We start from the raw sequence: 14,256 nt of genomic DNA, 5'->3' as shown, positions 1-14,256 counted from the left end.
TCGATGAACAGCATTCTTACATGGGTTTTCCTCTTGTCCAGATGGGTTTGGGCAGTATGCAGTGTGATTGTGATTGCGTCGTCTGTGGACCTATTGGGGCGGTAAGCAAATTGGAGTGGGTCTAGGATATCAGGTATGGTGGAGGTGATATGATCCTTGACTAGTCTCTCAAAGCACTTCATGATGACAGAACTGAGTGCTACGGGGCGATAGTCTTTTAGCTCAGTTACTTTCGCTTTCTTGGGAACAGGAACAATGGTGACCCTCTTGAAGCATGTGGGAACAGCAGACTGGCATAGGGATTGATTGAATATGTCCATAAATACACCTGCCAGCTGGTCTGCGCATGCTCTGAGGACGCAGCTAGGGATGCCGTCTGGGCCGGCAGCCTTGCGAGGGTTAACACGTTTAAATGTTTTACTCACGTTGGCTGCGGTGAAGGAGAGTCCACAGGTTTTGGTAGCGGGCCGTGTTGGTGGCACTGTATTGTCCTTAAAGCGAGCAAAGAACTTGTTTAGTTTGTCTGGGAGCAAGACATCGGGGTCCGCGACTGGGCTTGTTTTCTTTTTGTAGTCCGTGATTGACTGTAGACCCTGCCACATACCTCTCGTGTCTGAGCCATTGAATTGCGACTCTACTTTGTCTCTATACTGACCACTTAGCTTGTTTGATTGCCTTGCGGAGGGAATAGCTACACTGTTTGTATTCGGTCTTGTTTCCGGTTACCTTGCCCTTTAGGGCCTTAAGACGAGTACCTGATTTAGCAATAATATGAAAGCTAACCAATGAAGCTCTAAACCAGCTCCAGGTCCTGTGCATTCTGTCAAACACCTTCATATACCCTGAGGCGTGGTATTCCCTGATTTACCCTAATCCCTTTATCCATAAGGAGCTCTTTGATTAGGGATCAGGTAGTGTCGGTTGGACAAACTGCTGGAAAGAAAAAAAGAGCTGCATGGCTGAGGGGGGAAAACTCTGAAGTTTGCCAGAGAGAAAGTGCTGACTGCTGGGGAAACCAACAGGGTTGAATATGCTATGCAGTGATATTGTAGATCAAATATGCAGGAATGGCAGAGTACTTGCCTAAGCCTGTATCTCCATACGCTATGCTGAATGGAGATTGTCCTTCTTCAGTATCTGCCCCCATTCTATTAAACAACTCTGCTTTCCTACCTTGGTGTGGTAAGGCTTGATCCTTTGGAGGAGAATGACATTAATTCAAGAAGCTAAACAACCACGCCCTTGGACTCATTCCAGTTGAAGTGGTGATCTCACCCTTCTTATGGACGGGGAGTAGTCAGGGAGAGAACCAGAACAATAGTGTGCCCAATCACAGCTCTTGTACCTAGTCGCTTAGGGCCCCCGGGCACTAGGGCTCAGTCGGGGTCTCAACTTACTGTTGAGAGTTAGAATAGTAGATTACAGAAGGTGCAAGTTTGAAATTTGGTTGGTTTTGTCAGAAACTGACAGTCACTCACTTAGCCATTTCAGCTAACAATTTTTTGATTGGTGAGTTAGTCTAGCCAGTTATCTAAACTGGCAAAATTGGTAGAATTGCATGAAATTTGCTTTAATACTCTAGAAATTTCTCTCTGCCCCAAGATTAGTAAAATTGCATGACAGTTATAAAATTGCAAAAAAAATTATCCGGCCCATTGCAAAATGTGTAGTATTGCAGGAAATTAACTTTAAAACATTACATTTTCTCTCTTCCGTCAAGAGGGGGGCCCCGACCAAATCATATTACAATAATAAGGCTAACATGGAGAAGAGCTCACAGATCAAATAAACTGAGAGACACTGATGCAACTAGGACCAACACTCCTTTCAGTACATCATGAGGATGAGCTCTATGACAGAGAGCTATGGCATGCTATCATTCGGTACATTGCACCGCCATATGCAAGTAAAGTAAGCAAGCATAAAATGGAAGTGAACCCCACTCCTGCCTACTTGCCCTTCTTAAACACCTTCTCTCCTGATCCCCCTTGTACCACCTCACCCCATCGTCCCCTCTTAGAACTTTCCAACCCGCTCGCCCCCCCCCCCCCACCTTGGAGTGCTGAGGGCAATAAATCTGCCTGCAGCGGTATCAGGGTGGGGCAATTCGGGGGAGTTGTGTTTTGGGAAAGTAGAGAAATGCCAACGTTAAAAAACACCCCAAAGTACACAGCAACATGCCCTCGACCTGTTAAGATCTGTGTCGGCTTCATTTAGACACCAGTGGAAAAGTGATCTATTATCCATCAGTGACATGCATGAACACAGAAGAGTAGGGCCGCTGAGGCTTAGGAGAGAGAGAGAGGCCAGATATGGGTCAGATTGACATTCCTGGAAGGGTTTCCGATCAGGGTCGCCATAACTCACACCCTCCCGTATATTATTGCTAGCTGTGGTGTTGTGCTAGCCGTGGTGTTGTGCTCAATAGCACCACTGCTCGAACACACTTTTGACCAATCCGATTGCTTGGCCGGAACTAACCGTTTCATAATTCCCTGTATTGCATAGAACACAGAGGAGGACAGCTATTACTATGAGTATCCTTACTATGAGGACACGGATGGGAAGCCTTCTGAGACTGAGACGGACGAAGCAGCTGGACCTGCCACGGAAGACGTAAAGGTACTGTCCTCTGTCCCCTGTCCATTTGAAGGACTACCAGTTTAGTATGGTGGGTTGTGGGACTATACACCTTCCCCCCATCCTCATCTTATTACGTAGTGATTGTTGTTGATGATTGCTGTTGATGCTAGCCGAGTATGTTTTCTTGGCCAGATATCCCTTTGAAAAGCTTTGCTTTATGTCAATGGTTTAAAACTGAGGTTAATGACAATGAATGACGTTAAACAAAGCCGTTGTTAATGCCAGTTGTATAAGCTACAGTAGTTCCTCCTAACATTGCGTTGTTCTTCTCTCCAGGTGTCCGTGCCAGAGAGCGGCCGTGTCGTCACCTCCGTCAAAGAGGTGGTGTCATCAGTAAGGGAGACAGCCAGTCAGGGAGCCGAGGGCAAAGTGTTGACCAGTACCGCCAACGCTGAAGCCGCCGCTGCTGCTGGAGCTGGGGAGGATACCAGCCGTTACGACAACTACGATACGGAAAGTTACGGCAACTACGAGACGTACTACGACGAGTCCACGGCCCTGCCCGACGTCACTCGCAGGGTCACCATCAGCAGTAGCAGCATGGGGACGGGCGCAGGGGTGGAGCTGGACTTGGGGTCAAAGGTTGACCTGGGCACGGGGGCGGAGATTGAGAAGGTCATCACCACTAGTGGAGGAGTCACCATGACACGCAACAAGACCTCAGTGAGTTATCATCATCGTCACAAAATAAAATGCTGGATTAAAAACAACCAAATTTGTGTAAATACTGGACACACGTTGGGTTATTTTGACAGACAGTTGGGTCACTCAGTTGGGCTGTTGGGTTATTGATGCTGGGTTGGGTCAGATCAGGGTCAGATCAGAAGACTGAAGGAGTGGCTTAGTAGGCGCGTGGCATTCAGATAGTTATTTTTGGCTACCCGTGAGCGTAAATGTCATTCCGGTTCATCTGTTCTGTTATAATGTTATTTGTCTGTTGAGCTCTGACACTTTTGTAGCGTTTGTGAGGCTTTCCGAAGACAATAAGTTTCTCAAGTGCATAGGCATGTCCCAATATTGGGAGAGTTATCACTGTTTTAATATTTATTCTAATAATGTTATTAATGTTATATTAGAATATGTAATGTGCAGTGAATATGAATGACATTTACTCTCGCTGGTGGCCACACTGCCAATAGGCCATGCCTCCTGAAAATCATCTTATTACCCAAACATGGCTTCATTTATTACTTGGGCTTATATTCACTTTCATGCTTGGTTGATCAGTGGTATAGGCCCTACAGGATTTCAAGAAATCAGTCCTGGTGCCCCCATTGCGTGTACGTTTTGTTTTTTACCCTGAGCACTATTCATGATTCAAATAATCAAAGCCAGATAATGAGTAGGTTATTTGAATCAGCTGTGTAGTGCTAGAGTAAAAACCAAAGCGTGCACCGAAGGTGAGCCCAGGACCGAGTTTGGGAAACCCTGGTAAAGGCTACGGTATGCTGAGTCTTTTTTTTATGTAATCCATAGGCATTTTTCAGGAGGTGTGGCCTATTGGGGGCGTGGAATTACATTTACTCTCACAGTTGGCCAAAAATATATCTTAAAGCCCAGCCCTTACTAAGCCACGCCTCCAGTCTTCTACGGAAACAACCAAACTGGCTGTGTCAAAATAACCCAACGTGTTGTGCTCACTATTTACCCAGCGCTGGGCTGTTTTTAACCCAGCATGTTAACCCACATAGAACTACAAGTGTGGAAAGCAGCTATAGCAGGAGGATAAGATGATTGCCATTATCTGTCATTGTGTGCCAGTGTACTATTCTCATTGTATCGCACTTCTGTATCCTTTCCTCGCTGGTCTCTCAGGTAGCAACAGCCTACGATGAGAACTATGGCGAGGGCTATGACCTGTCCTATGGAGAGGGAGAGGAGGATGAGTACGGAGTCGGCGGAGGTGGCCACGGCAGCAGAACCAGCAGCAGCAGTACTGTTGAAATCGGTGCTGGTGGGGGATCCGTATCAGTCGGGGGCAGTTCTGTTTCTGTTGGGGGCGGTTCCGTCTCTGTGGGTGGATCTGCCAGCGCCGGAGGCGGGGCGGCGAGCGCCGGAGGCGCGGCGGGGGGAGCTGGAGCCGGAGCTGGGGGTTCCGTTGCTAGGGGAGCAGGGGGCCAGGGTGTGGATATTGAGGGAGATTACACTGATCTGGATGGTGTTGGGTTTAAGGAGGAGTCCATCTCTGAGTACGGGGAAGAAGATTATGGCTATGGAGACCCGGACTACGGTGGACAGGAGGAAAAGGTGCTGCCGGCAGAGAGAGACGAATACTATGGACAGGTAATTATGACTGATGCTGATGACGGTGGTGGTGGTGGTGATGATGATGATGATGATGAAGAAGGTCATGATGACGGTGTCATCTGCAGGTTGATGGGTCTCGAGGAGAGAAAGGACAGAAGGGAGAGCCTGCTATCATTGAGCCTGTGAGTATAATTTCTCCTGTGTGTGTGTGTGTGTGTGTGTGTGTGTGTGTGTGTGTGTGTGTGTGTGTCAGTGTGAGAGTGTGTTAAACACGTGTGTCTGCGTGAGTGTGTGTATATTTCACATCCAAACCATGAAATATCACACACCACTGATTGTGAGTCATATAACACAAACACACAGGTCTCGGCCCTTTGCATTCTCACGTTGTATCCTGCAGCAAGGCCCACCTCTGGCTCGGAGGGTAAACATTTGGAGTACGGCTACATCTAGAGATTGTGAATGATCATCGGGTGTGTAAACACACTGTGGGCTAGCATAAACACTGACCAGGGAAAGACCCGCTAGGAACGGAGGGGTAGAGAGAGAGAGAGAGAGATACCGAGAGATAAACAGCCAGTCCCTAGTTTGGGTTTTGAACCCATGACAGTATTAACTCGAGGAGCTAAAGCCATGGCTATACCTCAAGGATTTTGATTCCTCTACATCAGTCTCTGGTATGCCAATGTCATAACTGGCAGCCAATTCATATCTTGTGATCCAAAGCATCCACATCAACACATAGATATTGATAATGCACCGCCTCAATCTAAACTGAGTGACAGAACCAAGGGAGTTTTGAATCCCATGGCTTCAGCCCTATAATCATCCACAGCTGCTTAATTTAAACAAATGTCACTGGGCTTAACTATGTGTGTGTGCGTGTTTGTGTGAGTGTTTGTATGTGTGTGACTGAGCGTCTGTGTGTGTGTGTCCTACCTCACAGAATGAGCCTGTGAGTCGTCCATCTAGTTCGGATATTAAATCAACAATGTGTCCAATCCCCATGTGTCTACAATGACGACACCCCCCCCCCCCCCAGCCCACTTCCAGCCCACCCTGGCTACTCACACACATAAACACACACACGCGCTTGCACGCGCACACACATACACACACCCCTCTATCTGTTTACTGCTGGGATCAGTCACTCCTGGGTCAAACATCCCTGACCATACATCTACGCCAAGTGTTTGACAGATAGACAGACGCACTATAGGAAAATGGGGCGGTGACCCCACACACACACACAAACACACCTATCCATAGACACACATCAAACACAAGGAACATGTATGACCTTTGGAATGTTAAAAAGTAGGACAGTAAATGTCTTTTTTTTTAACTTGGAAAATAGATGTGGCTTGAATGAGATTCTGCAGGGCTGCAGACAACAACAACCAAAAATCCATCCGATTTAAGTTGTGTCTACGTTGTGTTTTTTCGTTGTCACCACAACAAAGGGAGAAATAAAATGATCACCACAACAAAGCAAGGATGATTCTTCACTGTCATGTCCTTTAGCTTTAGCTGATCTGTGAGTGTTTACGAGTGCACCCTGCCGAGACGGCGACAGAGACAGAGAGCTGCTGTTTTTAAGTGAGTCGTGGGCAAGGGTCATGTTCAGAGAGACGAGTGCTTACTATGAGACCCCCCCCCCCCACTGACCTGGCCATCTCTCTTTTTGCATGCTGGGAGCTGGAGGAGCAATTTCCCTCCTTGGCTCTGCTATTAGCTAATTGGACAGAGACAGATCTCCGGGACAGTTCCTGTGTTCTTATTACCCATAGTCCCCTGATCCATGGGCATGTTGAACATGTTCCATCAGCCTTCTTACTTTGTCCTGATCATCATTTACCCTCTGCTGGTTCCTCCCAGATGAATGTGAAGTGCTAAGTGAAATGACAGGCAGGAATTTATATTAAATTACCCAACACTCCTGGATGGAGAGTAGATATGCAGAATGTGTCTGGACATGTATACATATGCACACATACTGAAGTGATGCATGCATATGAATGAATGAATGAATACACACACAGGGTTGTACACACACTGTCACACGCACACACACACACACGCACACGCTTACACACACACACACAGTGATAGTGCTGCATGCTCTACAGGCTGCAGCCATCCAGCTCTCTAATGTGTTTGTGTGTTTCAGGGAATGCTGGTGGAGGGTCCACCCGGGTCTGAAGGCCCAACAGTAAGTACATCTCTCTATTCTCTCTTTCTGTCACTCTCTCTCTTTCTCTCTCTCTCACTTTCCCTCTCTCTCTCTCTCTCTCTCTCTCTCTCTCTTTCTATCTCTCTCACTCCCTCTTTCTCTCTCTCCCTCTCTGTCGGCCTCTCTTTCCATCTCTCTCTTCCTCTCTCTCTCTCTCTCTCTCTCCATTTGTCTCAGTCTATTTCTTCAACTCTGTGTGTGTACGTGTCTCTCTCTCTCTCGCTCTCTCTCACTCTCTCTCTCTCCATTTATTTATCTCTCCATCTATTTATCTCTCTGTCTATTTCTCCCCCTCTGTGTGTGTATGTGTGTTTGTACATGTCTCTCTCTCTCTCTCTCTTTCTCTCTCTCTCTCAATTCAATTCAAGGTGATTTATTGGCATGGGCAACATATGTTAACATTGCCAAAGCAAGTGAAGTAGATAAAATACAAAAGTGAAATAAACAATAAAAATGAACAGTAAACATTACACTCACAGAGTTCCAAAAGAATAAAGACATCTATCTCTCTCTCTCTCTCTCTCTCTCTCTCTCTCTCTCTCTCTCTCTCTCCATACATATATATGAGCAGGAGTTCGTAATGTTTTGTACACTATATATATATATATATATATATATTTCCATGACATAGACTGACCAGGGGAATCCAGGTGAAAGCTATGATCCCTTATTGATGTCACCTGTTAAATCCACTTCAATCAGTGCAGATGAAGGGGAGGAGACAGGTGAAAGAAGGGTGCAACTCAATATTAGGAAGGTGTTCTTAAAGTTTTGTACACTCAGTTTATATCACCCTCCCTCTATATCTCTCTCTCCCTTTCTCTCTCTCTCTCTCTCTCTCTCTCTCTCTCTCTCTCTCTCTCTCTCTCTCTCTCTCTCTCACTCATCCTTGGCAGTCTATGACTAGTGATTTCGTTGGAATCTGAGATACATCTCAGTCTGTGTCACTCCCGTATGTCCTATGTAGTCTGTCTCTGGGTGAGAAACAGTCGGTATCCCCCAACTGTTCTCTTTGGAACGCCACCACTAGCGTAACAATTAGAGAGAGTGAAACTGTAAGCCCAGTCAGTGTGATTTTGGCAGGGCTTCTTGCCAGTCTAGAGCCTTAGTAATCGGAGTGGTAATAGCATAACACATCACTCCTCAAGAGAGACAGTTAGTTGGGCCTCTCGGGTGGCGCAGTGGTTTAAGGCTGTGCCACCAGAGATTCTGGGTTCGAGCCCAGGTTCTGCTGCAGCCGGTCGCGACCGGGAGGTCCATGGGGCGACGCACAATTGGCCCAGCGTTGTCTGGGTTAGGGAGGGTTTGGCCGGCAGGGATATCCTTGTCTCATCGCACACTAGCAACTCCTGTGGCGGGCCGGGTGCAGTGCACGCTGACCAGGTGTACGGTGTTTCCTCCGGCACATTGGTGTGGCTGGCTTCCGGGTTGGATGTGCGTTCTGTCAAAGAAGCAGTGCGGCTAGGTTGGGTTGGGTTGTGTTTCGGAGGACGCATGGCTCTCGACCTTTGCCTCTCCCGAGTCCGTACGGGAGTTGCAGCGATGAGACAAGACTGTAACTACTACCAATTGGATACCATGAAAAAGGGGTAAATAAAAATATATATATATATATATATATATTTTTTTTTTAAATAAGTTTACCCAGATGTCAGATGTTCTGGGACCAGTTATTATTTGTTTATCTATGTCTTTATGACACACTTGCTCTTGCAGTTATACTTGATCCCAAGGTGCTGGGTACTATAGAAAACAGACACTCACTCCACAAAACAGCAGAGAAATGATAGTGTAAGAGTTTGTAGAGTGAGACAAACGGGGCACCAGTTAAGATGCATCTTCTAATAGACTGCCTACCTCATACTTCCTCATACATTCCTCTCTCCCTTTCCTTTTTTCCATATTTTGTTACGTTACAGCCTTATTCTAAAATGGATTAAATTACACATTTTCCTCGTCAATCTACACACAATACCGCATAATGACAAAGCGAAACAGAAATATCTTACATAAGTATTCAGACCCTTTGCTATGAGACTTGAAATTGAGCTCAGCTGCATCCTGTTTCCATTGATCATCCTTGAGATGTTCCTACAACTTGATTGGAGTCCACCTGTGGTAAATTCAATTGATTGGACATGATTTGGAAAGGCACACACTTGTCTATATAAGGTCCCACAGTTGACAGTGCATGTCAGAGCAAAAACCAAGCTATGAGGTCGAAGGAATTGTCCGTAGAGCAGCTCCGAGACAAGATTGTGTCGAGGCACAGATCTGGGGAAGGGTACCAAATAATGTCTGCAGCATTGAAGGTCCCCAAGAACACAGTGTCCTCCATCATTCTTAAATGGAAGAATTTTGGGATCACCAAGACTCTTCCTAGAGCTGGCCACCCGGCCAAATTGAGCAATCGGGGGAGAAGGGCCTTAGTCAGGGAGGTAACCATGAATCCGATGGTCACTCTGACAGAGATCCAGAGTTCCTCTGTGGAGATGGGAGAACCTCCCAGAAGGACAACCATTTCTGCATTAATCAGGCCAGACGGAATCCACTCCTCAGTAAAAGGCACATGACAGCCCGCTTGGAGTTTGCCAAGTGGCACCTAAAGGACTCTTAGACCCTGAGAAACAAGATTTTCTGGTCTGATGAAACCAAGATTTAACTTTTTGGCCTGAATGCCAAGCGTCACGTCTGGAGGAAACCTTTTTTACTCTCTGCCTTGTCTGTCTCTTTGTCCATGTACCTGCTGTATCTGCTTATGCTGGACTGTCCTCATCTGTGTTGTTAGAGATGGACAGGGGATTCAAGTTTTAATGTCACGTGCAGAAGTACAGTGAATTGCCTTTCTTAAATGCTCCAAACCCAACAATGCCGTACCGTAATTTCCGGACTATAAGCCGCTACTTTTTTCCCACGCTTTGAACCTCGCGGCTTAAACAATGACGCGGCTAATATATGGATTTTTCCCGCTTTCAAAAAAATAATTAAAAAAATAAACATTCTGTGACGTGCTCAGTTTTTTGGCGGCATGAAGCTTTCATTAGACCAATGAAATTGCCGAACGGGTTAAGGTCAAACAACTTTTTTGTTTACTGTTTAGATTAAATCGAGCGCGCTCAAACTTCCCATCATTCTGATTACAGTAGTCATTTTGTCACCCTCATCATGGCAAAGACACGGAGAAATGCATATGATGCAGGTTTCAAGTTGAAGGCGATTGATCTGGCTGTTGGAAAAGGAAATAGAGCTGCTGCACGGGAGCTTGGTCTGGAGCAATGACTTTCTTGGTAGGCTACTGTTTACTGCTAATTTTTTATTACAAGCTGTGTTTCGTTAAAGCCTATTTGTTTTTGTTACAAGCCGTGCTTCGTTAAAGCCTATTTATTTTTGTTACAAGCCGTGTTTCGTTAAAGCCTATTTATTTTTGTTACAAGCCGTGTTTCGTTAAAGCCTGTAAAGTTAATTTGTTTCAATGTACCGGTAGGCACCTGCGGCTTATAGACATGTGCGGCTTATTTATGTTCAAAATAATATATATTTTTTTTTTCAGTGGGTGCGGCTTATATTCAGATGCGCTCAATAGTCCGGAAATTACGGTAATCAATATCAATGTAGCACTAAAAATAACAAGGTAGAACAAAAACACACAAGAAATAAGAAGTAAGAAGAACACAAGAAAGTAAGAAGCTATATATAGGATCAGTTTCAATACCATATTTACTATGTGCAGGGATACTGGATTCCATCCCTACGGTGAAGCATGGTGGTGGCAGCAACTCTCTGTGGGGATGTTTTTCAGCAGCAGGGACTGTGAAACTTATCAGGATCGAGGGAAAGACGAACGGAGCAAAGTACAGAGAGATCCTTGATGAAAACCTTCTCTAGAGCGCTCAGGACCTCAGACTGGGGTGAAGGTTCAACTTCCAACAGGACAAAAACCCTAAGCACACGGCCAAGACAACGCAGGAGTGGCTTCGGGACAAGTCTCTGAATGTCCTTGAGTGGCCTAGCCAGTGCCCGGACTAGAACCCGATCAAACATCTCTGGAGAGACCTGAAAATAGCTGTGCAGCGACACTCCCCATCCAACCTGACAGAGCTTGAGAGGATCTGCAGAGAAGAATGGGAGAAACTCCCCAAATACAGGTGTGCCAACCTTGTAGCGTCATACCCAAGAAGACCCAAGAAGGCTGTAATCGCTGCCAAAGGTGCTTCAACAAAGTACTGAGTAAAGGGTCTGAATACGTATCTAAATGTGATATATCCGTTTTTTTATTTTTATACATTTGCAAAAAAAATATCTAAAAAACAGTTTTTGCTTTATTATTATGGGGTATTGTGTGTAGATTGATGAGGGGAAAAAACGATTTAATCCATTTTAGAATAAGGCTGTAATATAACAAAATGCGGAAAAAGTGAAGGGGTTCGAATACTTTCCGAATGCACTGTATGTTACTGCGTAAGTAGAATTTTGTTGTGTGTACGTATGAGTGTGATTGTGTGTGTGTGTGTGCCATTCTCATTGTCTGATGATATGTATTGTTGTGAAACAGGGTCTCCCTGGACCCCCAGGTTCCTCCGGCTCCCCGGGCAGCCCTGGAGACGCAGGAGAGAGGGTGAGTAACAAGGACACCTCACCAGTAAAACACAATGACAAATAAATAAATACATGGAAAATACCACAAACACATCATATAGCAACTGTTTTAATAAATCCAAAAGGTGTAAATCAAGCTATTGATATACACCTTTAAAAGTTTAGTCCAGGTAAATGATGCCAGGAATTCAAACGTGTCAGGTTTTTGACAAAACTTGTACATGTGTACATTTTGACCTTGTTGGAGTAAATCCCCCGCCCCTTCTCTCTCTCTATCTCTCTGTCACAGGGTCCGAATGGTCGTGCTGGTCTTCCTGGTGCGGATGGTCTGCCAGGACCTCCAGGGACTGTCCTCATGCTGCCTGTAAGTAAATAACATTATCTGACAGTTCTAGAATACACAGATCTAGAATATATAGACTTCCCTGATGCTGCATATAAGTAAATAATGTAAGTAAACTTTCTTCTTAATCTTCCATCCTAATCATGTCCCTTTCTGTACTGCTGTTCTCAAGCCGCCGGCATATTTGTTAGGCTTGTCGCAAGGCTAATCGTCTCTTCTCTTCGTTGCATTATCTGATAGAATGCAATTAATATCGAATCGGAGTTCTGTGGGGTTTGGGTCACTGTGTCCTGACCTGTGTGTGAAGTTAGCTATGTGGGATGTGTGTTCTATTGTGTCGGAGGGTATTTAGAGATCTCTGTTCTGGAACGCAGGGAGGGAGTCTCCTTCTGAATCAAATACTCTTCCTCTCTGGTCCCGCCCCGTAATAGATACTCCAATCAGAGAATGCTCTGCTGTCAGCACTCTAGCACCTCCTAGTTGAAGCTTTAGGAGGCTGTGGTTCCGCTCGTTCAGACTCACTCTCTTCGGCTCTTCCTCGCCTCTCATTTCCCCTCTCTTCTCCCCGTCTCACTAATGAGATAACTACCTCACACTATTGCCCAATCCCCAGCCCCCCAGCCCCCACCGTCCTCATGTCTTCAGACTCCAGCCCATTTGACAGATATAGGAGTCGTACAGGAAGTCCTCCAGCCTCAGACAGGAAGTAGAGCAGGTCTAAGTGTTCCTTCCTGTGATCACAGCTGCGAAGGCTAAAGTGAATAGCTAGCCTTTCTGTTTCTTCTGCTGCTGAGTGTTCTGCTTTAATGCTGCTGCGGCTCCTGAGTGTGATGACTTGTCCAGATGTCCTGCTGAAGTCTCAGGAGACCGCAGAGCAGAGCAGAGCCGTCTAGGAAAGTCAGGCCAATATGTCTGGGCATGAATTTAGCCCGGTCTGGTCAAGGTGCAACTGTAAAGCACAGGCCCTTTTAAATGTGGTAAAAGGGCCTGTGCTTAGATTTGAGTCATTTTGCAGACCCTCTTGTCTAGAGCGACTTACAGTTTAGTGTATTCATCTTAAGATAGCTAGGTGGGACAGACACATGCCTTATGACTGTGCCTTATAGCTATGCATTGTACCTTTGTTATTAGTTGTAGTTGTGAGCAATAGCCATGTCAACACGATAACTCGGCCAAATATAGATATGTTTGATTTTGGAAAGTTGGATAGTGTGCTTGGAAATTAGGCAGTAAGACCCTATTTGTGTGCCCCTGGTTTCTCGTTCTCTCGCTCTCGCTCTCGCTCTCTCGCTCTCTCTCTCTCGCTCTCTCGCTCTCTCTCTCGGCATGGTTAGATTTTCTGTGTCATGGTTTGGTTTGATTGAGAACGGTGGAACGGTGAGGCTTTCCAGGGACAAGAGAAATATCAAGAAAGATAGCCTAGCTGGAGAGATGTCACTGTGTTGAAGAAAGTAAGGTTTGCCAGCTTCATGCAATCCTGTGTTCAATGTTATTTTTTCCCCTATTTGTATAATAACAAGGTAACGGTTGTGGTGAAAAACCCTCCCCACTGTTGTGTTGTTATTCATTCCAACAGTAACAGAAACAGAAGCACATCTTTATTGGATCATCCAACTCCAGATGTTGGTCAGAAAATCCAGGTTGCACTATGCACATATCACCACTAGATGCCAGTATAAGCATCTGGATGTGGAAAAGGGCCATAACCAGGCAGTTGATGTATGAGCTAAGGTTTACAGCTATTTTAGCCTGTAAGCCGACTTGACCTTTTCTTAACCCACTGGGGGTCACTGTTATTTTCTTACTCTCTGCCTTGTCTGTCTCTTAATCCATGTACCTGTATCTGCTTACGCTGGACTGTCCTCATCTGTGTTGTTAGAGATGGACAGGGGTTTCAAGTTTTAAAGTCACGTGCAGAAGTACAGTGAATTGCCTTTCTTGCATGCTCCAAACCCAACAATGCAGTAATCAATATCAATGTAGCTTTAAAAATAACATAAGGTTGAACAAAAACACACAATAAATAAAAATAAGAAGTAAGAAGAACACAAGAAAGTAAGAAGCTATATATAGGATCAATTTCAATACCATATTTACTATGTGCAGGGATACTGGAGTGATAGAAGTAGATATGTATAGGGGTTAGGGGACTAGGCTTCAGGATGATAAACAGAGTAGCAGCAGCAGAAATTAT

At 45.4% G+C, this 14,256-nt stretch overlaps 1 protein-coding gene across 2 annotated transcripts in view; it reads left to right on the top strand.

Moving 5' to 3' along the window:
* LOC115203847 (collagen alpha-1(XI) chain) overlaps positions 1–14,256 on the top strand; it is a 142,126-nt gene that overhangs the window by 82,803 nt on the left and 45,067 nt on the right. For both annotated transcript variants that reach the window (XM_029768881.1, XM_029768880.1), the window contains exons 6-12: positions 2,509–2,622; positions 2,920–3,306; positions 4,459–4,926; positions 5,016–5,072; positions 7,061–7,102; positions 11,676–11,738; positions 12,009–12,083. In XM_029768881.1, the coding sequence (XP_029624741.1) occupies positions 2,509–2,622; positions 2,920–3,306; positions 4,459–4,926; positions 5,016–5,072; positions 7,061–7,102; positions 11,676–11,738; positions 12,009–12,083 (1,206 nt within the window). The remainder of the gene's footprint in view (positions 1–2,508; positions 2,623–2,919; positions 3,307–4,458; positions 4,927–5,015; positions 5,073–7,060; positions 7,103–11,675; positions 11,739–12,008; positions 12,084–14,256) is intronic.

The sequence above is a fragment of the Salmo trutta genome, chromosome 12 (genome assembly GCF_901001165.1).
Source record: "Salmo trutta chromosome 12, fSalTru1.1, whole genome shotgun sequence".
Classification (NCBI taxonomy): domain Eukaryota; kingdom Metazoa; phylum Chordata; class Actinopteri; order Salmoniformes; family Salmonidae; genus Salmo; species Salmo trutta.
This window is presented reverse-complemented; position numbering and strand designations above follow the sequence as displayed.